We start from the raw sequence: 23,407 nt of genomic DNA, 5'->3' as shown, positions 1-23,407 counted from the left end.
ATGAATAAGGATAGGCGAATCCAACTCGCGAGGCTTGACAGGAATACGCTGCTTAAGGTGGCCCTTTTCAAGGCTTGGGAGCCAGCGGGTGACGAGCCATTGAACTTAGAGAGGGTCATTAATTATACGCATATTTTTTACTTTGTCGAAGATAAGCACGAAAACGGTTTGTCTAAAATATATGAATTTCGTCTTATTCAATGCAGGATTAAATGCCCTTCACCGGCCATGAAGATCAATTTTCTATACTGCAAGTCCTTTAGTTATACGATATAACCATAAAACCGGAAAAATGCCCCTTTCGGGGGGCCCCACCACACCTCCGTCGAAGTCGAAAACTTAGGATAGTCTTAATGAGCAACAAATGAAGCTTTTACAATTTTCACATCTTATTCTACTGGCCTATTAATAACTTTTCGCAAACGAGACTTACTAATCGTTCTTGGAAACATTTAAACAGTAAATAGCAGTATCTCAAGAAATACCGAAAAAATACCGAAATTTCGGTATACCGGTAATTGAAATTTCAATACCGGTATCAATACCGGTATAAAACTTATTCCGGTATTCCATGCCCTAGTAGGTAGGTATATTATGAAAAATTATTGCAGAATATAATATGAACCTACCCCTCAGTATATTAGTAGTACTTACTTATTTTTAAAGATAAAAAAATGGTACCGATATAGGTACTTACAATACAAAAATAACAAAATCATCCAAAAATAAGTTTAATAATTAGTTTGTAATATGTAATATTATAATACACTTTGTTGATCAATGAATGATCAACACAGCGTAGATGATTTATATGCTAATCCCCTTTGTAATAAAAGTTACACGCACATTGAACACTAGTTTTAAATGACATTTAGTATGGAAATCTAATTTTATAGTAATGTTCAACATGCATGTAACTTTATAATAAAGAACTAAAAATAATTAAAGCTTTTTAAAAATAAACTAAATGTGGATCGACATTATGTCCATTTAAAATTTAAATAATAATAATATAATATATTATTAGGTAGGTATATTTTGTCAAACAAGCTTTGCACTACACAATATTTTATTCAACATTTACCTAATTTCATAAAAAGTATTTTTATAATACAACATGGTTGTTACAAGTCGTACATGAGTAGTACCTACAAAAATTTTACATTATAAGTAGTGCATATTTAACATGCTGCTCCCCTAAATGTCATTTAATCATTTTGAATGCCTAATTTTATCCCTTTTATAAATTCAACCCTTTCATAAAATATTGTAATAGGTAACCCAACTTTATAATCCATCACTTAGCACCTTAAAATTACATTCAACATTATTATTATACATATCACATTTAAATTGCACAATATAAAACATATTAGTAATGACATGAAAATACTTAGGCAAAGTATGGTGTCACAAACAATGTGATCTATGGTAATATAGTATTCCAGAATTTATTACATTATATGCCTTGATAAGAGATTAACCAGTCTCTTGGAACTAGTTTTATGTTAGAAAATAGTTTTAACATGTCATTCTGGAACACGCCTAGTAGGTATATGAGAGAGTATCCAATCCAAGACTTCCGGTTCATGTATGGTCCCGCAATTTTCGGGATAAAATAGGTATAACATTGAAATTTCCAAAAAAAATCATAAATACTGTGGAAAAACTAGCATTGGAAACTCCAGTGAATATGTCATATCATGTAGGTACTAATAATGTTCATAAGACTGTACACTTGGAAGAAAACTTGAAGGTTTTCTTTCGTTTTCACCACTATCCTCCAGTCCCATTAAAATATTGTGCATGTTTAGTGTATGGAGCTGCAATGTGATATGGGGGGGGCTGACCACGGCCGTACACTGGTTCAGATAATCCACTAGGGCTATGTCTGTGACTAATAATACTGGGGGTATTGGAAGCAGCTGGTAGAACGTCATACAAGTCAAACATATTCTGACTTGTTGGAGAATGCACATGACTATAACTGCCATCATCAGATATGAGCGGAGTGTCCGTCATTCGATATGGATTAGTTGTATTTGTATGCCCAGTTGGTGAGTAGAGCTCTGGCGATTGAGACGATACATATGTGGGGCTAGACGTTGATACATTGTACATGTTTGCATTTGGTGTAGAAGTTGGGTATTGACGACTATCCATTCCAGGTATAGCATACATGTTATTATATTTGCTTAAATTTGGCATAGTAGTAGAGCTGACCACTTGACTGACAGTGTGTACTCTTGGACTTAATTCACAACTGCCATGGGGAAGATAGTTGTATGTATCATAATTTCTCTGTCCATATATTTTCTCTTTTGCATGTGCATAGTTATCACCATCATAAACACTCTCATGATAATTTCCATCAGGTACAGGATTGCAAGCCATGTGATCTTTTTTGGAATACATGGGTTCAAATTTGTGAATATTTTCCATACCAGTTCTAGGATTGTATGGTCTATCATCAAAATGTGGTGGAAGCATAGTATCATTATTAGAATGTCTATCTTGAGAGCTAAGGCTTAATCTTTGAAAGCGCCCTCTAGAGTCATCTAAACTGCTACGGTAATTACTCTCATTAGGAACTTGATAATTCTTGTGATCGACATGTGCTCCATATATATTTTGAGGTATAGAAACAGTTGACCTATCCATATAATCATTTGGTTTTGCAGCAGTATATCTTTGATTTAAAATATAGTGATCTGATATTTCTCCCTTGTGTTCATTTTTAACAGTTCCATTATTCTCAGGATATAAAGCATGATCTACGCTCTTATATGTTTTATCTTGTTCATATGCAAGATCCAAAGGTCGGTCATAAGCATTCTCAGTAGGAAGATTATCATACACTGACATTTTCATTTGATCTTGATTAGCACCATCTACATTATCTTTGGCTGTATTTTCTGTTTGCTTTTTATTGTCTGATGCAAATCTTTGTTGCAATGTGGGGGTTATTTTGGCAGCTTTGATATGCACTGTATTTTGCATGGGTGGAGATACATCTTGAGCACCATCTTTATGAATATTTCTAGCATGTTTAGCCAGGGCTCTCAGCTCCTTAGGGTATGGGGTAGGTGCCCTTCGTAATTGTCCAGGCTTTTCAGGAATTTTAGTTGTAGCTTTCATATCTACAAAACTTATGTGTCTTGCGGATGTTTGCGCTTCTGAGCTTTCAGGTTTCTCAATGTCAGGCTTGATTTCCATAGGAGTTAAAGGCACTTGGGGGAAGAGGAAACACGTAAGGACTTGCTCATAAGTATGAGGGTCTACTTCAGAATGCATAGGCACTAAAGGTTTACTTTGATTTTCAGACAGCCAAAGGGCCACTAAATTATCACAATTTAACAAAGATTGGGGAAGATAGCTCAGTGAATTTCTCACCAAGTTTAAAACTCTTAACGAAGATAAATGGCCAATTTCTGGAGGGATTTTATTAATTTTATTTGCCCGTACTGATAAAACTGACAGCTTTGTACAACTTCCAATTTCAGGAGGAATAGCTCTTAGCATATTTTCATCAACATTCAGGTATTGTAATTTTCTTAGGAGACCAATAGAAGAAGGTATTTTTTCTAAATAATTACACATAAGCATCAGTTCTTCTAAGTTAGCTAGCTGTCCAAGGCTGTCTGGTAAGCAATATAATCTGTTATTGTCTAGTTTCAAAGTTGTTAAGTTGCTCAATTGCCCAATGCTGTCGGGAAGTTGAGTCAAACTGTTAATTGATAAACTCAGATCTACTAGCTGTGTGCAGTAACCAATCTCAGGGGCTATTTCTTCTATCATATTGTTACTGGCCTCCAAATGAATCAAACATTCCAATGGTTTTATAGCTGCTGGAATATTTGTCAAACTGTTACTGTCTAGCCACAATTCTCTTAGTTTTAAAAATCTTCCAATAACTTCTGGAAACTGTTGAATTTCATTTTGTCCAATATCTAATCTCAGTAATTCTGTTGATCTTGAAAGAGACTTTGGCAAAATCATTAGATAATTATCTCTCAGTTCAAGTATGCGTAAACTGGCTAGACGACCAAAGTTGCCTGGAAGGTACTCTAGGTAGGTATCATTAAGATATAGTTCTTGTAATGCAATCAAATTGGTAATAGCATCTGGAAGTTTTTCCAATGGATTCACGCTCAGGTCTAAAAACATTAAATACTTCAGAGCTTTCATAGTTTCTGGAATAACAGTTAGAGTATTTCTGCTGATGTTAAAATGTTGAAGATTTACCAGGGATGATATGGCAGTTGGTATGGCTTGGAGATCATTATCACTAAGGTCTAAATACTTTAAACCATGGCACATGAAAAGTTGGCGTGGTAGTTCAGTGATACGGTTGCTTTGACAATACAGAGTTTCGAGGGTCCTCTCGTAAACAAACACGTCCGAAGGAACGTCTGATAGAGACTGATGTGAATAATCCAGCTCAACCACGTCTTCCACTCCAGGTCTAACACAACACAAAAAATCGAATGGCATCTTGTTCAACACAAACACAATCCACAGTTGAAAATAATTAAAATCAATCAAAGCGATGATTGTTTTGATTTAAACGTTGTATGAAATTATAATTTCTTTCATTTTCAACTAATTGTCATTGCTTCAGTTCAAAATGCAAAATTTTAGAAAATATTTCTGACTTTCTGCGAGGTGAATCACTCAAACAAAAATCAACCCACAGAATCAACCATCAACCACATTGCACAGATTAATAAAACTGAGTGACTGAACCTGTGGGTCTAGACAAAGTGCAAATTATAATCGCAAACCAGTCGAAAAGTGGTCGAAAAGCCCCTTTTTTGTATGGAGTTTTGACGGATTCGATTTTCGATTCGATCAAAAAGTGCGTTTTGTCTAGGGGGGCTGACCTGACTGCTAGTGAGGTGATACAATTCGATACTTTTCACCCCATGCACAGCATCGTATCAAATTCTTGGTCTGTGGAGAACGATAGAGATACGATAAAAACGAAATAATTCTATTTGTTTCTTTTTTCATATTTAAGTGATGGGAGAAGATACAACATAATAAAAGTATATACAGGGTGGAATTTTGTAATGCCACCTGGAGGGAAAGTACTCTTAATACTGTAGAAAGAAAATTTTACTGAAAGAAAATATTTCTTTATTTTTGAAAAGAAAAAGAACTGCATTCAAAGGTTTTCAAAAAATTTTCGATTTTTTTTTACCCTAATATACAATTTCCTGTACATAACTAAAATAACTTAAGACTTCATGGTTTTCCTTTCATTTGATTTATCAAGTTTGTTAGAGAGATTTTATCCTTATACTTAACCCTAACGATCGATGCAATAAAAATAAAGGTGTAATTTTTAACAGATTTTAGTTGGTTCGATTCCCGGGTGTGGCAAGCAATTTTTTAGAAATCTTTGAATGCAGTTCTTTTTCTTTTCCTAAATTAAGGAATGTTTCCTTTGAGTAAAATTTTCTATCTACAGTATTAAGAGAGTATTCCACCCTGTATAAGCGGTTGCAGACGCGTCTACGTTCCTCATCCTCTTGGCTCTACATAATTTGTAGTGTCCTTCAGTGCCAGTAGCATACGTGGATTATTGCCTTTTCGTTTTAAAATTTCGTCTCAAAGGTAGAAAAAATAAGAACCAGAGTGACAGTAACTTAATATACTATATTGGTCTAACAATAATATTATTTTAAGCAAGCTATAGGCACGCTATAGATCGCGCAGCGAAAATGAGGCGATTAACACAAACAAAGATTTCTATCTGCATACGCTTGTCGCGCTGAAATCTTGCATAATTATTCTGACTGATTTGTGTTCTTTAGTTAAATATTAAATCAGTCTGAGTATGTGTTCGCCTCAACTTTCTTTGCGCAACCTATAACATCCTACATAATGGTATTTATTATAGTTGCAATAGGTGCGATATTGCAACTATAGCCTGACCAGGAACATAAAAACCCTGGCATAGAGGCGCGTCAATTGCATTTGATAGTGCAACACTGAGTACAGTCGTACCTGTGTTAAATTAATAGGCTAACTTTATGTATCAGGATTCAGGATTACGGGCTAATTTGATATTTTCATAAATTAACGAAAAAATATTATTATAGGTAACCTGATTTAAATAAATTAAATGAAACCATCAATCGAGCTAGTAGATTTATCTTATTATTCATCAATAATCAAATTCAGAACTTGAATATTCAACTGCAATGTCTGCTCATGAACGCTTCAAACTCAGTACTTCAACACTTAGAAAGTGACAAAATTTTTAAAATAGGTAGTTGAAACAAACCACAGCTAATTTTCATAGTGGACTGTACTATACGATAAGCATGTCAGTCAATTTGACAACCTTTGTCGAAAACATTATTCAATGAAAATATTGTCCGAACCCTTAGTATTTCTCTTCGACAAATACTTTAACACATTGTGAACCACTTTTCTTTCACGACTATAAAAATATTTTAGCAATTTAATTCATAAAACCAATTGCGCACATTTAAAATAAAGTTTGTTTACACTTTGACAGCAATAGACTGACATGCAAGGTGACATGTCAATGAAGTTTTCAGTTACTGTTGCCATTAAAAGAAATTAGTACCATTAGTTTTCCGCAACATGGCGAGGGTTTTTATGTTCCTGGTCAGGCTATACAATGTGAATTCTGATTTGCTGTCCACTGTAAATTATTTACATCCTTATCCACCCTATTCCTATACAGTAGTAGGTAGAAAATTACGCCAGCAACTGGCTAATATTTTCTGTCCGAAAATACGTTACAACTTGATCATGTAATTACTCAAGGAAAATAAGCAGATACTGGCGTCGCTTTGTAGGTTGAAGCTCTAGACGTTTTCTTTTCTCTATAATCAACTTTCGGTAAAGTGACTATTTTGTTTTCTTTTCCTCTAATATTATTTGCGGTCATGTCCGTATTTTTTTGCTTGGAAGTAGTGTCTGAAAATAAAGACATGATTTATTTAACAATAGATTCATTTCTAAAATCAAATGTAAATGTAATTTAAGTAATTAAAATTATATCAAACTGTTTAAATACCTTTTGGAACATTTTTATTGGTGTCTTCTGTTGCAGGCTTTAAATATCTTGGATCGAGACCTATTTTTCCACTGTTTTCTTGAACTTGGGGACCTGGACTTTCTTCTATATTTGATCTGAAATTTATATAAATTATACATTTAGCTGCATTATTTTACATTTTTTTTAGATAACTAGTAAGTAATTTTATCTACTTACAAAAAACTTAAAATGACTTAAAAATTAAACTTTAAAATTTACTTTTACCTAGAAAATAAAACTTACTTTGAATTCGCATAAAAATTTATAGACATGTCAGACATCTCAGACACATTATTTTGACTGCTTCTTGGTAAAAAGTAAGGGGTGGAACTAGTTGCGGTGTGTATACCATGTCTATACTTTTGATGAATTCCATCGGCCGGCGCACAACTGTCTTCCATTTTTTTATGCAGCCATTGAATAACTAAAATAAAAATTGTAAATATTATTTTTGTAAACAAAGGTGGAAATAAATAAATAATATGATTATTTTACCCATATTATTATTTTTTATTGTTTCATCTCGATCTTTGAGGGCTTGCTCATTAGATTGATATTTTTCAACTAGAGCATTAAGTTCTTCTTTTAATTTCAGCATAGTCCGATTGGTGGAGTCAATTTCTGATTTTAAATCTTCCATCTCTTTTGTGTACTTCTCAATAACTTTTTCTTGTTCCAATGCAATGGCAGTTCTACATAGCAACTGTGGACAAAAATGTAACTTGTAAAATACTTCTTACCATTATAACCATGAATAAAACCCTACAACAAATACATAGTTTATTGTTTAAGTTCTGTCTTCGCACGCCAAAGGCGCGCGCCGAGGTTAGCCTACTTATTTTTCAGATTATTGTTTTTATACCTTTTCCTTCATTTCTATGAGGTCACAGTTCTGTTTTGAAATTATTTGATTGGCCTTCAAGAGCTGTTCTGATGTAGAATGTGCTGCTTCATTGTTTTTGTTTGCCAATGACTCACTTAGTGCCAAACGTTCTTCCAGCATGGCCTGAAAATATTCATTAATAATAATATTTAATTCATTTTCGTATAATTATCGAGTTATTAAGATAGGGAAATTATCAGTCATATGAGCTAGGTATAAACCCTTGAGAAAATGCAGGTAAGGATATTGTATAGTCCGCGCGAAAGAGCTAGGCACCGCCTGAGGTAGGTGCGCGGTGAGACACTATGCCGTTGACAAAGCGCAAATCTTCTCAATGGCGCGCCCTCCCCCGTGTCACCGCGCACCTACCTCAGGCGGTGCCTAGCTTTCCGCGCAGACTATACCACAAAAAGCTTCTTAAATATATTATCTCTTACAAACCTTTTCCTTCTTTATGATTTGAAGAGATGTGTTCAACTCCTTTATGGTGTCTGCATTGTCTTTTATAGTCTGTAAGAAATAGTGTCATCAAATAGATAGATTTAAATTTAAATATCCTTGGACATTTTACACTGTGCTTCTAGTCCCAAACTAAGCAAAGCTTGTACTATGGGTACTAGACAACGGATATTAACATACTCAAATACTTTTCTTTGTAAATACATAAGTACTTATTACATAGAAAACATGTTATTATTTGAGGGTGTTTAATTTTATTACCTGATCCATATAGACACATTTACTACTCAATTGTGCACACAACTTTTCTTTATCTGAAATGTCTCTTTCTAAAGATACATTTTTTGCTTTCATCGTAGCTACTTCTATGTGAGTTTTCTGTACTTCAGTTTCTAATACATTCAAACGTTGAGATTTGTCACTGTAATTATCATAAAATAATTTTTATAATTTAAAATAAAAGATATAAAACCAAAAAATAGTAATGCATTTGAAAATAACTACAAACCTCAACTGATTTTCCAGATGTAGAATATTTTCCTTGAGTTGTTTGCAAATTGAGTTCAATTCATCAATTTGTCTATCTTTTCTGTTCAAGTTGTCTTGGGTTACAGCAAGCTGATTGTTTGAATTTAATTCAGCATTCTTTTGCCATTGCTGTCTTTCCTAGATAACAGTCATTCCATTTTAAGGAGACTTGACAGTCAGAGCAAATAAAACTAAGCTTTGCCTACCAGTATAGTCCAACAATTATTTACTTTTAGAAAATAATGGCGATTATTATACACCCAACAGGAAACCAACATTTTAAACAAGACTTCTTAAACTACTTAAAATTCAGTTAGGTTACTCAGAAAATGTGCATAATCTACCTGAAATAATCTTTCTTTCTCCTGTTTAATTAGATCTTGAAACTCCATTTCTTTCCTAGCTTTATCATCCTCCATTTTATTTAAAGCATGAGACAAGTCATGAACTTTCCGTTCCAAATTTATACATTTATCGTTCCAAAGTGCATCACTACTTGTAACTGCATTTTTGTGAGCTGATAAGGATTTCTGAAAGTTGGATTGTTAATTAAATTATTAGTTAATCATACAATTTTAGTTATCAATGCTTAGTCACAAATAATCATAAGTTAAACTAACTTTTAAATTGTTAATTGTTTCAGCCATATGTTGCTTGATATCCGCATCTGTAGCCGGGCCCGTCCGTAATGACAAGTGTACTAATCGTTTGAATTCATTATGCTCCACAATCTCAAAAAAGTACTGGATCGGGTTTGTTTGCTGCATCTGTAAAAACCTTTAAAAAAACTATTAGATTAGATAACCATGAATTTGTCAAATGGGTATTAAAATGTATGACTACTTACATATTATTTGAAGCACTTAGTTGTAATAATCTAACTAGTTGTGATGGAAAATTATCGAAGTCAATCAAAAGACCCTGTTGCTTCTTTAACTCTTCATAATCACTGCGAGTAATCGTAAGAACGCTTAAAAATGCAGGGTCTTCTTCATCTGATAGAGTAATTTTCTGAAATATAATAAAAAGCTCGTTAACTATCTAATTAATACTTGTTAGCATTTCACTAATAAGAAACTTACGAACCACACAATCCTTTTCAAAAACTTTATCGACAACAACGATGATATCCTTTTTGTGTTCGTCAAAACCTCGTTTAAAAGTAACATAATATTTGCCTTTATGAAACATATTGTCGAATCTAATCAAACTTGTTTTATTTTATGTAAAATCAAGTAAAATGCTGATGGATTTTGTTTGTTGTTGGTGCCGTTTTGACAGTTGACTGTTTATCACATAGAGAAAAGTAATACATAGGAAAGAAAAGTAATACATAGGAAATAGAGAACCCTCTCTGTCAAATTTTTGAGCCTACTAATTGACAGCCTGGTGTTAAATTCCCTGTACTTAACCTACGTACGTAACGCTCACATACATACATAGTACACGCACACATACATACATAAAGTCCACGCACACATACACACAGTTCACGCACACATAGGCCCTCATAACCTTCAAAGAATTATTGTTTTTATGATGTACAATGTAGAATTTTTTCAAATCCATTATTTTGAAAATATTTATCTTTATGGTGTATACGTATTGTATTATTTTCAAAACAATGGATTTGGAAAAATTCTACATTGCACATGGAAATGCAAATAAGTAAACAAAAACTTTTGAATTTAATAATTTTACTTTATTTATGAACACACATAATATTATACACCAAAAGCGTCTTTTCGCAAAGTTTTCAACAACACTAAAAAAGCATTTGCACATTGAGAAAACTCAGATCACTTGTGAACTTATCAGAAAGTTTCTTCGCGATTCACGAAGGAACGAACAAAACTCCGATGAACCAGAACAGCAGCAGGTACGAAGGAATGAACTTGAATTTGACTCGACGACTCTTCAATACTTTAATAGGGCCACAGAAAACTTAAATGATGGCTAAGAAAACAAGAATGCATTTAACATAACAAAAACAACACCGGCCATTTTGGAGGAAAAACAATGTTGCCATATGTTAAATAGTAATTTCTACTACTCTATTATGTAAATTATAACAAAAAATGTCACCGTTCAGTTTTAAATTAAAACAAATTAATTTCATTTTAAAAAAAGTTTTCAAATTGTAATTAACAATATTCTGAAATATATTTTAATTAAGAAAAAAATGAAAATATGAAGGAAACAGGAGCAGCGACATCTAAAGCGTTTTAGGGTAGTTAAAAAGTATTGCTTCCTCATTGTTATAGCATTGCTGCAAAATCTGAAAAGCTTTTAAATATTTTAAGATGTGTTTCTGGAGTCTGGTGGGGTGCTCACCCAGCGTCATTAAGACTTTTATACAATGCTATTATAAGAAGTGTACTTGACTATGGCAGTTTCTATCTAGAGCCTTGTAATTTAGTTTGTTTAAGTAAATTGGATGCGATTCAATCTAAAGCGCTAAGGATTATAGCTGGTGCTATGAAATCGAGTCCAATCAATGCCTTGCAAGCTGAATGTGTTGAGCCCCCATTGAAATTACGCCGCCAATATTTATGTGACAAGTATCTTTTCCGTGTACTTCAATTTGCTGACCATCCTATATATAGCAAACTCAACAGACTTAATGATTTAATTGATACTTCCTCTTATTGGTCACGTAAATCTCCTCCTTGTGTGATTATTAGTTTTCGTAAATTTATATCAATCCAAGCCCCAGTCCACAGAACCTCCTTTCTTCCGATATTTTCTGTAAATTTTGAATCCCTTATTCTTACTCCGACAATTCATTTCAACCTAGACATACATAAGGATGACTACAATGCTAACATTAAGTTCAATCAGATCGTAGACGAACACTGGGGCGATTGGCATCATATCTATTGCGATGCATCTAAGCACTCTCCAACGGGTCATGTTGGCGTTGGCGCATACCATAAACAATATCATATTGTCCAGAAAATAAAACTCCGTCCAGAATCATCAGTCTTTACAGGAGAATGTTTTGGACTGTTTAAGGCTTTAGAGTATGCTCTCCTTATGAAATTAAACACAACTGTAATATTTTGTGACTCTAAAAGTGCTTTGCAGGCATTACATAAATTTCCATTTAAGAACAATACTAATTATCCTATTATTACAGAATGCAGGAAATTACTTCACAAATGTAGTCTTAACAGTCATTTAATTAATTTTGCGTGGATTCCTAGTCATACCAATATTCCAGGAAATGATAAAGCTGATAAGCTGGCCAATGAAGCGGTTGAGTGTGGAGATACATCCGTACACAAATTATTGCCATGACTTAACGGCAGCCCTTCCCAAAGCTTATCTCAAATCTGCCTGGGATGAGAATTGGGAGTTCACTAGCCAATCTAAGGGGAAACATTACAAGCTCATTCAACCATCCATCCTTTGTAAACCATGGTTTGTTAAAATTAATCTTTCCAAAACAGTTACTACCATTTTAACTAGAATGCGACTTGGTCACGTGTGCACTCCAGCACACTTGGCTAAAATTCATGTACTTGATTATGATTCGTGCACTTGTGGTTCTGGCGTCGGAGACTTAAATCACATATTTTTTTACTGTTGCCTATATGATCGTTCCTCTTTTATTAGTTCTCTTTTAGCCATTAAAATTCCTTTACCTACATCCATCACTTGCCTATTATATACCAATAACATTGATGTTTATAATATCCTAGCCGAATTTATTACCCATAATAATATAAAATTGTAAATAGTAATGTATATTGTACTTATGTAAATATTATTTTATTTTTATTATTTTGTACTTATATCACACCTAAATTGATCCTATGAAAACCATCCTTTGTTCCGTTTCCTTCCGTAATTGATTCGTTTCCCTACCTTTTAACTTTAACCCAATCCCACCCTGTCTAAACGCAATGTCCGCAAAACTTATGGCAAAACTGAACGCAAAAATCAAGAACCCCGTCGTGGCTAAACGCAATCCGCGAGAGCCATAAAGAAGAAAAAAAAAAAAAAAAAGTATTGGAATTTATCGACTGAAGTCGCTGTTTGGAAGCAAGTTTAATCGTAGTATGGAAGTTTCCGTACCCTGGTTTATCAATTTTGACTGACTAACACAGATGAGACAGGGTTTGACTAACAGTTTTTTTTTTCTTGTGCTTTCAGGCAAAAATTATCCTTGAGATACGTTCAATACGATTATAATACGATACGTTAAGTACGAGTTCCAAAGATTTAATAAATACTACGATGAACCCATGAAGTTTTTTTATAATTTTATAATAGCTTCATCCACAGATATGGATTAGAGTAGATACAGCAAGTTGATCGACAAAGCGTGCCATTCCGATATGTCCAAATGGACATACATGGTCGAGTGATGTTCATGTAATCCGATTACAACAATCGGTTACGATGATTTTACGAGGACAGTAGTACGAACATGGTAAAAAGAAGAAATTATTTACGGATTGAGAATTGTAATTAACAGCACAAGTAACAAATAATTAATTAGAATAAAGTAGCAGTAGAAGAAGTATAAAGTAGCATTGTTTTTAATACATATCCTGCGATGTACTCTTAAGAGTTAAAACCATGGTCCCTGTATGTGGTGCACTCATACCGATCCCAAGGAACAGTACTTACTCATAACAATAAGACACACACTGATCTATGTATTCATGCACTTACAAATTTTTGTCTTGAAACGCTGGTAGGGTAAAAAAATAACGAGATTTGACGATTTGTAAGAATTAATTTATTTTAAAAAGGTAAATAAAGATGTTTTTGGTTTTGTATTTAACAAAAATTATCAGTTTTATCGGAATTAATTAAATGTCGAATCGAGTCACACGATATCTTTCGATGATTTTGAGAATGCAGTACGATGGTACGATTATTTTTACGTTGCGGCAATCACTAAAATTCGCTAAAATGACACTAATGACCAAAGAGCATAAAAGAGTAAGAGACGGCACTCCATAGATAATTTTTGAGCTCACGCACACATATGCATTTTAGAGAACGACCCGCAAATCTTTACCAACCGCACAAACTACAGGCGGAGCTACCAACATAATGCCTTATTTTCTGACAGTATTAGTGACGTTCGTAATAACTTATCGATTATCGATACTTTGCTAGGGTTGTAATTGCATATCGATATCTAGTATAGGAACCTTCAATATTTTAATGATTACTATTTTTATTTTATACTATGTGTAAGTAAAACGAAGTTTTGTAACGTAAATTATTTATTTCGAAATAAAATAGGTATATTACAATAAGTATTGAACATGACATAGCAGTTGTAGGCATGAGGAATTATTGAAAATTATAACAAAGTACAGAAATGATAATTTTGTAAACTTTTATTTTCACAACTTTTTCTAAGAAAAAATAGGATTTTTATTTATAAACATCTTTAATTTTCTTATCAGCTGATCGAACCTCAGCCCTAAGATTACTTTTCAATGCTTTGTTGCTGTGCTTTTTTACTTTTGTCAGCAAAATTGTTTTCACTTTTTATGAAGCTGTCATTAATGATTTTACAACTTTTTCTTAGAAAAAGGTAACTTAATATTTTAAACATCTTATCATAAATTTATTTATTATGTTGTTGACATTTAAACCAACTAAAATTACAATTTGTACTCAACATTAAGAAAATGAATTTTCCAACATTTTCCATATATATCTGGTCGGCAATATGGTCATGATAAAATTGTTTAGCTTCATTTACGGTGGTACATAATTGAATTGTTGGATAAACGATACTTTTTTTATCATGCCACCATTCGCGAAGAGATATATATGCATACAAATCATTGTCAACAGGAGTTTTCACGCTCAAACACTCTTCACAAATTAAACAAGAACTGTTCTGTAATAGTTTGGCAGCTAAATACCCGCTTACATATACTACTGGTTGGTTTTCAAGGCTACACAAATTTTCAATGGGCTGTTCTAAGTTTTCAGGGTCCGGGATAGACAACACAGGATAAAATTCAGTGTCTGTGGAATCTTGAACATTAATTTTTATTTCTGTTGTTTTTAAATTAGTTTTTAAAATGTCTTTATATTCCAGCATATGTTTATTGTTGTCTGCTTCACAATTAGCACTTCTGCTATGAGGCACTTTCAGCCCAGTAACCATGCTTGTTTTAAGCGCTGCAGTAAAGTGCGTGATAGTGGGATTTCTATTGGTTACACTGTGTTGCCTAATGATTCCAAATAAGTTTTCCAGAGAGTCTTGGTTAAACTGTCTAAGGTTCATATATTTACACCCTTCATTCTTTAACTTTTCCCAAAATTAAATATCGTTTAAGGATTTGATAGATATTTGATATCCCTTTACGCATTTAACATTTTTTAGTATCGTGTTTTCTGCTGTTATAAATTTTATGGTTTTTAACTTATCAGTATAAAAGGTCCAAGACTCAATGTGATTACTTGATGTGGAAACATTTTCCCGGATCCCTTTCTTTACGTCATTTAAAGATGATGGACCATTTGTACAATCAAATAGTTTATCTAACTGTTCAATCACAAATGCTGTATCATTGCAATCAGAAACTTCTTTCCATGCCATCATTTTTAAAATAGCTGCCACGGTATTACTCAGAGCATGCGCAGCATACTTCACCCTCATCTTAGTTTTGAATGTTGGATTTACAATGGTACTATTCAGTTTTTTAATATTTAAAAAATTTCTGTTGTGTTCTTCTGCAACTACCTTCGCTATATTCCTTATTGTTTTTTTTTGCATTTTGTAACTGTCGCCAAAGCCTCTTCTCTTTAATTGTAAATGTTGATGAAGTGTCTGTAATAAAAACATTTCCATTAGTAAAAAAAACAACATTAAAGCAAATTGAATTGAATATTGGTTAATTAATCAGCAATTTTACTTAGTTTTTTAAATTAGGTATGTTTTATCTTACCTTTCATTTCAATGTTTTTCTTAGGTCTTTTATAACTGTGGACTAATATTTCTGCCTGTGCATCTTGATGGCAAATGTTTTTATCATCTGAAATATTATAAATATGCAAATTAGTTTAAAATTTATTTTGTTGTTTTATGAAACATATTATTTCCAAATCAATCAATCATTATCAAGTTTTAAAAAAATGCAAAGACAGGATAATGATAGCTCTTCTCATAAAATATGAAGCGTGGGCCCACCTTCAATAACAATGACATAATATTAAATTAAAGGCATTTAGAGGTTTTAATGTTCTGCATTCTGGATGCGGTCTGCGGGTATGTCAAGACAATCTGTAAGTGGTCGTGATAAGGCAATCAGTCACGTGTGCTTTGCGTTCTTTGTTCGTATCCGCACGGTCAAATCGCATTAATATAAAATGTACAGAAACCTAGAATGTTGTACATATAAGTTCATTTTGACCTGACTGCAGACTGCAGAACGCATCCAGGGTGGCATTAATGTAGATTGCCTAAAATTTTTCAAATTGGTCCGGTACTTTTTTTGAAGAATTTGTTCGTTCGTTCGTTCGTTTCAGCCAAATGACGTCCATTGCCTTTGTCCAGAAGAATTTGTATTACACAAATTACTAAAGTCCCTCTAACTCAACACACATTCTAAGCTAAATTGTGTTACGAGTGGGTTTACTACAATATTCAAGCTGTGGGGTTCTAACCCGCACTTTAGGCTATCTTGGCTCGAGTTACGGAGCCGATCAAATACAAACAAACAATTAAATATTTCCTTTTTATATTATTAGTATAATTTTAGATAAACATACCTCGTTCAACTGGATTTGACTTCTTTGGAATGCAATATGAATGATCATAAAGAACTGTAACAAAGTATAGATATAATTAATAATTGAAATTATATATTATTTATTGATAAGCATACAACACATGTTTGTGGTTACAAAGAAAGAACCTTGTTAAATTGCATTCGGTTGGTTTGTTTTGGAAACCAAAGAAAATTAATTAAGACATCTAAAGAAAAATTGATAGATAGTAAATTAAATTTAAAAAAAATAATTGAAGTCATCATCATACCTGTCTTGAGGTTTTCTTTATTGGAGTCTTTTACATGAAGAGGAAACTCTGTCAAAACTTCATCTGGCAAGATGGGATTGCTCAATTCCAGTGTTGGAATAGCTGAGTTCTTCAGCCGAGTTCCTTTGGCATTGAAGGATTCAGGAGTGAAGTGCCCACCACAAACAAACTTCAGTTGGTGTAACTTTTCAATAGGTACATATGCTAAGTCTTCTAAGCCAGCATTTTTAACCCACATTCGACAACTGAAATAAGAAATACCTATTAGAAAAGAAAAAGAATAACAAACTGAAATTTATTCATCAACTAATTTCTTTTAGTATTGTTATGCAATTCATTTGCAGAGTACGAAACAAAATACTGAAATTAAAAATTGGTTATGGTTATTTACTGTATGATTAAAAATATTAATCCCAGCCTTTAAGTTTACACAATCAGTAAAATTATCTTGTAATAAATGAGTGTTATTAGAAACTCACCGGTCAGAATCCAGAGGAAACCTACTCAAAAGTAAGGGTGATCCACCACGACTTCGCCTCTTATTACAAATAACGCACTTCTTGTTGTTTCTACTCTCCATTATCAGTAGAAGCCTAAAATGAAATAGGTATTAATTAAACAAAGCCTATAATTTCTCTCCAACCAGTGTCAATGCCCTGGTTCATGCATTTACCAGTTTTGAAAGTACATTTACATTTTCATCACATAGGGTTGTTTTTAATGAAAAATAGATTTGTAATAGATGTAATATTTCAAGTAAGTAGATAACATACCCATTAAACAGAAAAGTAAATAAGAGTTTAAACTTCTGTAGAAGTTGAAACACAGCTTATTTAAAAGAGTCTCTATCTCACAAAAAACATAACACTGAACAGCAAACTTTATCACGCCCGATACGGAGGAACTTAATCAACTCAACGTAAACGACAGAAAAGTTTATTTACAGTAATATTGCACCAAATCTGAGAAAATAACTTCACACGAATCAATTCGCCGGTTAAAAACTCAAACTCAATTGACAGACATTTTTTTTCATTTGTCAAACTAACAATACTACCAACATAAGGACACTAACAATTATTTTTAGTATGGTGGTATTGATCCGCGGGTTCCCCTGCTATAGTGAAATCAATCCAAAATGCACTTTATTGCTTAAGGGATAAGGTTGTATATCAATTGCTACATATAGAGACTAGTTTTTGTATGAGAAGTGTCTACCCACTGCTAATGACGTTTAAAAAGTGGCACGCTCGGCTTTCATACAAATTTTTTCACATGCTGCATCTATCCATATCTGTGGCTTCATCACATGGATGAATGAACCTTTTAAATGGTGAAGTTTCTTCAATTAGGTAAGAAAACACGCACGGCCCAAAAGAACATTCTCTGTAAAATGGATTTTTCAAATTAGAATTTAGAATGGTCCTAGATAAATTATATCATCTTCGACAAATATTTATGTAAAAAAGTTGTACTTTGACACTAATGACATGATTGACTGACAATTTGAGCCGGTATTTTGTGAAGTTTTGGCGGACTTATTTTTTTGTTCAAGATTACGCATTAAAACAATACAATTTGTTTAAAACTGAGTGTTGTGACCTAGGTTTGATCTTGACAAAATAAGTTACTAACCAAAATGTGGAATGGTTAGTCAAATATAATGTTTTGTACGCAATGCGAGAATGTTAAGTTCCCCACATGTTAACCAAGTTGTTTATCTAATTCTAGATCAATCGGTCGTTGGAGGAGGGTTTTTAAACTCGCCAGGTCAATTTGGTGCCACTACCACTCCTGGTCAAGCCCAAAAAACTGTATGTATAGTGTTTACAATCACATTGAATATCTTGAATTTTTACATAAATTATTATCTTCTTTCCAGAGCCGAAGAGTTTCACGTACAGCACCTATAGTTATCAGACAGGCCTTGCACTGTGGAGATGATGGAGTTAAGATTTGGGGCACTGAAATCCAAATTGTGTCAATACTTGCTCGTATTAGAAATATTCGTATGCAGAGCTCCAAGATTACATATACTATTCAGGATATTACAGGGAGAATGCGAGCAGTCTTATGGATTGATCAAGAAGCAATGGAAGAAGATGTAAGCTGTTGTCTCTACGATTTAGTTTGACTATCTGATTTATTATAGCTTTACATTCCACATTTTAACAGTTTCATTCAATTAATCTGTATCTCTCTTATTTGTGGCCCCACTTGTGTTGGGCTTTTGACTATCTGATACAATTTTATAATTCATGTTTATTTTACCTACTTTGTACTTACAGGATAAGTCCACACCAAAGGTTCAAGTAAATGATTATGTCCAGATTTTTGGAAATGTTAAAACAAACAAAGGCAAAAAGGTTCTGATGGCATTCAAAATTATGCCAGTAACTGATGTCAATGCAATAACTTTCCATTATCTTCAGTGCATCAACAATAAAGTGAAAATGGAGGCAGATTCTAAGAAAGTATGTATTTAATTAATATTAATTAAAAGAAAGTTAATTGTAATGTAAATTATAATCCCAAAAATTTCAGGAAAAAGTTGCAACTAACAATCCAACATTTACAAGTGGATTACCAGCCAACTCCATGGTTGGAATAAATGAGAACACTGGCTCAGTGAATGGATTGAATCCACGACAGATGATGGTCTTCAACTTAATTAGAAGCTCAACTCTAGAGCAAGGAATCAGTAAACAAGACATGTACGCTACACTGAAAGACCGAATGGCTCAAATTGAATTTGAGTAAGTTCATAATACATTATTTATTCATAGATTTTGTTTAGTGACTTAATTTTTAAACAGTAGAATAGAATTTCTGAAAATATATCAATACATAAATAATGATAAATGTCCCTTTTCAATTTTAGGAATATTCTGGAATGGATGTGTGGCGAAGGCCATATCTACTCTACTATTGATGAAGAACATTTCCGTGCCACAGATGCTTTCTAAAAGTATGCTGCGACCAGATTTCAATGTTTCTAACAATACTGCAGTCTGAAGTAGTACACTTGAAATCCATTCAATGAAGTGTAAACTGTTATAAATGAACGTGTGCAGTGTTGTTAGTTATGTAATGATTGTAATAACCATGTTCAAAGAAGCCTTATCCTCGTAAGACCGAAGAGTAAATTTTGTCGACTTCTAAGTATCGCCGAATGTGCTTTCAGAAGAACGAATAATTTGTAGTAGTAAACGCCGAGCACTTCGAGTAAAAAAAATTGTACGTTAGAGATTTTCTTTTGCATTCATATTTTCAGGGGCCCTATATAATAGTGCATAGAGCTCATTTTAGGTGAAAAATAATAAAAAAATGTTTTCTCATAAAAGAACATTCGGTATTACAGACTTTAAAAAGGAAAAGTAAATAAATTGTATTTTATACTTTAAAGTAAAACATAAATGTAACCTTCTTAATAAATTAATACTACATAAAGATACAATAATGATATTAATAAATGTAACTGAAAAGGTACAACGGTTTTAATTTTATTTAATGTTTCATAATTAGTACTTTTAAAAGTACTATCGGTTTTATAACATACACTAATGATAGGTTAGAATGTATAAGAAGTAAAGTGAATATTCATGTTAATTATAATATTTACTTAAGCCGTGTGGTGACGGCAGAGTAGAATACATTTGTCACCAACCCCTACTCTTCCCGCGGGTGTCGTAAGAGGCGACTTAGGGACTACACATCAAACAGAGAATGGGCAGCAGCGCTCTCTGAAAAACATCAATCTTTTAAACTGCGATCTCCAACCCGCCTGCCTAGCGTGGAGATTATGGCAAAACCCTCCACTATAGTGGAGGAGGCTCATAGTCCAGCAGTGGACTGTAAAGGGCTGTTGATGATAATATTTACTAAACTAAAAATCAGAACGTTCTCATGGTAAATTTTCTCAATCATATCATAATTTTAAAAGTCCAATACTCAATCCCATCTCAATAGAAAAAATATACAAAAATAAAACTTTCACCATCAAGACCGAATGTTCCTTGCAAAGAACTATTATTTTCAAACGAAAAAAAATCTTACAAAACTAGTTCAAATTGGGAAAAATAATTTTTTTGCTTGTTTAGCAGTGTCTTAACTTAAATTATACTGGTCAGTATTGCAATTAAACTACGTTTACGTGAAGAAAAAAAATTAATCGCACATCACGTCTTCTCGGACGAACCACCTTGTCAAAGAAAAATGATAATTTGACAGTGACATTTTGTTTTTTTTATTTTAATTAGTTCGGATACCTGATTTTGAATACTTTAAGCCATAGACTATCACTCTTTTTTTTCGATAGGCGCGAATTTTTGAACTTAAATTTATCGCTAAAGTTTTAGTTCCTCTGAAGGCACATCCGGCGATACTTCGAAATCACCTCCGAAAATGTCTCGGCGTTACTGACTACAAAGTTTTAGTTCCTTCTGTGGCACATCCGGGCTTACGAGGTTATTACTTTTTATTCAAACTGTTTCAAACAAAAATAAAAAATCCAAATCTGTATATTTTTTTTATTTCATAAATATTTCCATAATATTTTTAAATTACAACTTAGAACACTGTATTCCTGTAATGGACAAAACACATAAAAAATAGACAATAAAATCATGGAGTTGGAAGCATCACCAATCGGCGAACATTTTAAAACTAGAGAATGTGAGACTAGGAATGTTTACAGATCTATAACTCGTCTCGGACAGCTTTGTTCCGAACATCAGGGTTTTTGCCATTATACGTTTGGCTCTCAAGTTGAACATCTTTCAATTCATCTTGTTCCAAAAAGTACTCTTTGGCAGCCCAGGCTTGAGATCCATCTTTGAACATGAAAATTGCTCGGTCATCATCAATGAGATACCTAAAAATAAATTAATTATCAAATACACAAAAGAAAACAGGTACCTAAGAACAAGGAAAAAAGTATCAATGTATAATCCCTTACCTATCTGTCTGTATATGGTTACTCCATAAACCAGCCTGCCATATTTTGGTCAACTCTTCCGTTCTAGCTTTAGATGGTTTATTAGCTACTGTAACAAACATCATCAACGTTTGACCTTTTTTAGTGGCTTGTAGAACCGATTCTGGACTACTCATGTCCAATTTAGTCATGTCTATGGAAGGTGGTTTCCGCAAATATTCTGGTAACTCATCCTCAGGCAGCGGTTCCTCATCTTCCTCCCACTGATCGAAGAGACTGTCAATTAAAGAAATACGATAATGTACACAGATAGCTATGTAATTATGACTTTTATCGGGCAAATATTTACATAAATTTATCTAAAATTACCGTTCCATGTCAGCGTCAGAGAAATCACGAATATCTTTCTTAGCCCAATCCGGTTTTTCTTCATTATTATATTTCTTAGCTATGCTACCACTTAAACATACTATTAAAATTACTATAAATAATTGATTCACCATATTTACGAAATATAAAAATTTATAAGATTTTGTTTGCCGCAAGACGCAAGTCTACGCGAAACAAAAATCAACTAATGAATGAATGAACGAATGATGAGATTGATGGATATTTTTTCTAGTGATGATGCAACATAAATTTTATCTCGATAGCCTTTATCTTGAAATTAGCAGTGTCTGTTCACTATACAATGTGTCCGGGCATGTAGTGATCAAACTTTAAGGTAGTTATATTAATTTTATTGGCTATCGCATGATATAAAATATTTGCTTATTAATGTTAAGTTACCCACGTTTTCACTTGTTTTTGAAGGAAGAGGTGAAAACTAAAAATTAAAAACTTAAATCCTCGTAATTTTGCGAGAAATGGGTCAAGCCCCAAATTTGAAGTATTTTCATCGATAAAATTGTCCATAGATTACGCCGTTAAAGTTTGATCACTATAAGGCCGGACACACTGTACAGGCAATAGTTACAGAACCAGCGTACGTCAGCTGTTTTGACCAATCGTATCGCAGAATCGATGAAGCGCGTCTGGATTGGAGACGTTAAAAATTACCGTAATCGGGGCTCAGGTGGTAAATTTGTTAAATAAAAACATTGTGGATTTATTACAAAAAGTTAAACAGACGTTGAACACTTGTTTAAATTGACATTTATTATGGAAATGTCATTATAAACACGTATTTTTCGTCTAAGTTTTTTTGTATTACACAATAATCTCGTTCAAATGGTCTTAATATTATGACAATTCTGGGGATACGGAGAAAAATAATGAAATGCATGTACATTATTTTGTACATGTAACTATGTGAGAAAATAAAGAATGTAGCTCAATTTGAACTAGTCAATGCTATGCTCAAACCGAGTATCCTTCACAAGATCAGAAAAATATATAAGGAGATCCGTACGTAATTATTAATCTAAAAAAATATAAAGTGGGCAGAAGAATACATAGATTAGCAAGCACTCTAATCAGTTCTGGCTGTTCCATGGTGTC

General features: G+C 33.1%; 5 protein-coding genes across 5 annotated transcripts; 1 reads left to right on the top strand and 4 right to left on the bottom strand.

Annotated features, from left to right (window-relative positions):
* Positions 1 to 1,013: 1,013 nt before the first annotated feature.
* LOC135075118 (protein lap1) lies at positions 1,014 to 4,679 on the bottom strand. The gene has a single exon (XM_063969460.1). The coding sequence runs from the start codon at positions 4,492 to 4,494 to the stop codon at positions 1,777 to 1,779; it is 2,718 nt and encodes a 905-aa protein (XP_063825530.1). The 5' UTR covers positions 4,495 to 4,679; the 3' UTR covers positions 1,014 to 1,776.
* A 1,978-nt stretch (positions 4,680 to 6,657) lies between these two features.
* LOC135075117 (spindle assembly abnormal protein 6 homolog) lies at positions 6,658 to 10,233 on the bottom strand. Its single transcript, XM_063969459.1, has 12 exons — positions 10,035 to 10,233; positions 9,796 to 9,959; positions 9,569 to 9,725; positions 9,293 to 9,478; positions 8,929 to 9,086; positions 8,682 to 8,841; positions 8,403 to 8,471; positions 7,941 to 8,084; positions 7,574 to 7,781; positions 7,322 to 7,502; positions 7,058 to 7,173; positions 6,658 to 6,957 (listed from the first exon to the last, which is right to left on the bottom strand). Exons 1-12 carry the CDS (start codon positions 10,137 to 10,139, stop codon positions 6,800 to 6,802), a joined length of 1,806 nt encoding a protein of 601 aa, XP_063825529.1. The 5' UTR covers positions 10,140 to 10,233; the 3' UTR covers positions 6,658 to 6,799.
* A 6,294-nt stretch (positions 10,234 to 16,527) lies between these two features.
* On the bottom strand, positions 16,528 to 18,222 carry LOC135075566 (THAP domain-containing protein 5-like). The gene is made up of 3 exons (XM_063969986.1): positions 17,451 to 18,222; positions 16,972 to 17,216; positions 16,528 to 16,757 (listed from the first exon to the last, which is right to left on the bottom strand). Exons 1-3 carry the CDS (start codon positions 17,549 to 17,551, stop codon positions 16,690 to 16,692), a joined length of 414 nt encoding a protein of 137 aa, XP_063826056.1. The 5' UTR covers positions 17,552 to 18,222; the 3' UTR covers positions 16,528 to 16,689.
* A 233-nt stretch (positions 18,223 to 18,455) lies between these two features.
* Positions 18,456 to 21,488, top strand: LOC135075114 (replication protein A 32 kDa subunit). The gene is made up of 6 exons (XM_063969453.1): positions 18,456 to 18,620; positions 18,703 to 18,785; positions 18,854 to 19,075; positions 19,260 to 19,445; positions 19,516 to 19,727; positions 19,853 to 21,488. Exons 1-6 carry the CDS (start codon positions 18,611 to 18,613, stop codon positions 19,935 to 19,937), a joined length of 798 nt encoding a protein of 265 aa, XP_063825523.1. The 5' UTR covers positions 18,456 to 18,610; the 3' UTR covers positions 19,938 to 21,488.
* On the bottom strand, positions 21,487 to 22,488 carry LOC135075115 (LDLR chaperone boca). Its single transcript, XM_063969454.1, has 3 exons — positions 22,277 to 22,488; positions 21,929 to 22,183; positions 21,487 to 21,844 (listed from the first exon to the last, which is right to left on the bottom strand). Exons 1-3 carry the CDS (start codon positions 22,408 to 22,410, stop codon positions 21,670 to 21,672), a joined length of 564 nt encoding a protein of 187 aa, XP_063825524.1. The 5' UTR covers positions 22,411 to 22,488; the 3' UTR covers positions 21,487 to 21,669.
* Between the last annotated feature and the right edge of the window lie 919 nt (positions 22,489 to 23,407).

Source organism: Ostrinia nubilalis, chromosome 10 (assembly GCF_963855985.1).
Source record: "Ostrinia nubilalis chromosome 10, ilOstNubi1.1, whole genome shotgun sequence".
In the NCBI taxonomy this organism is placed as follows: domain Eukaryota; kingdom Metazoa; phylum Arthropoda; class Insecta; order Lepidoptera; family Crambidae; genus Ostrinia; species Ostrinia nubilalis.
Note: the sequence above shows the minus strand (reverse complement) of the source record. Positions and strands in the feature narration are given on the sequence as shown.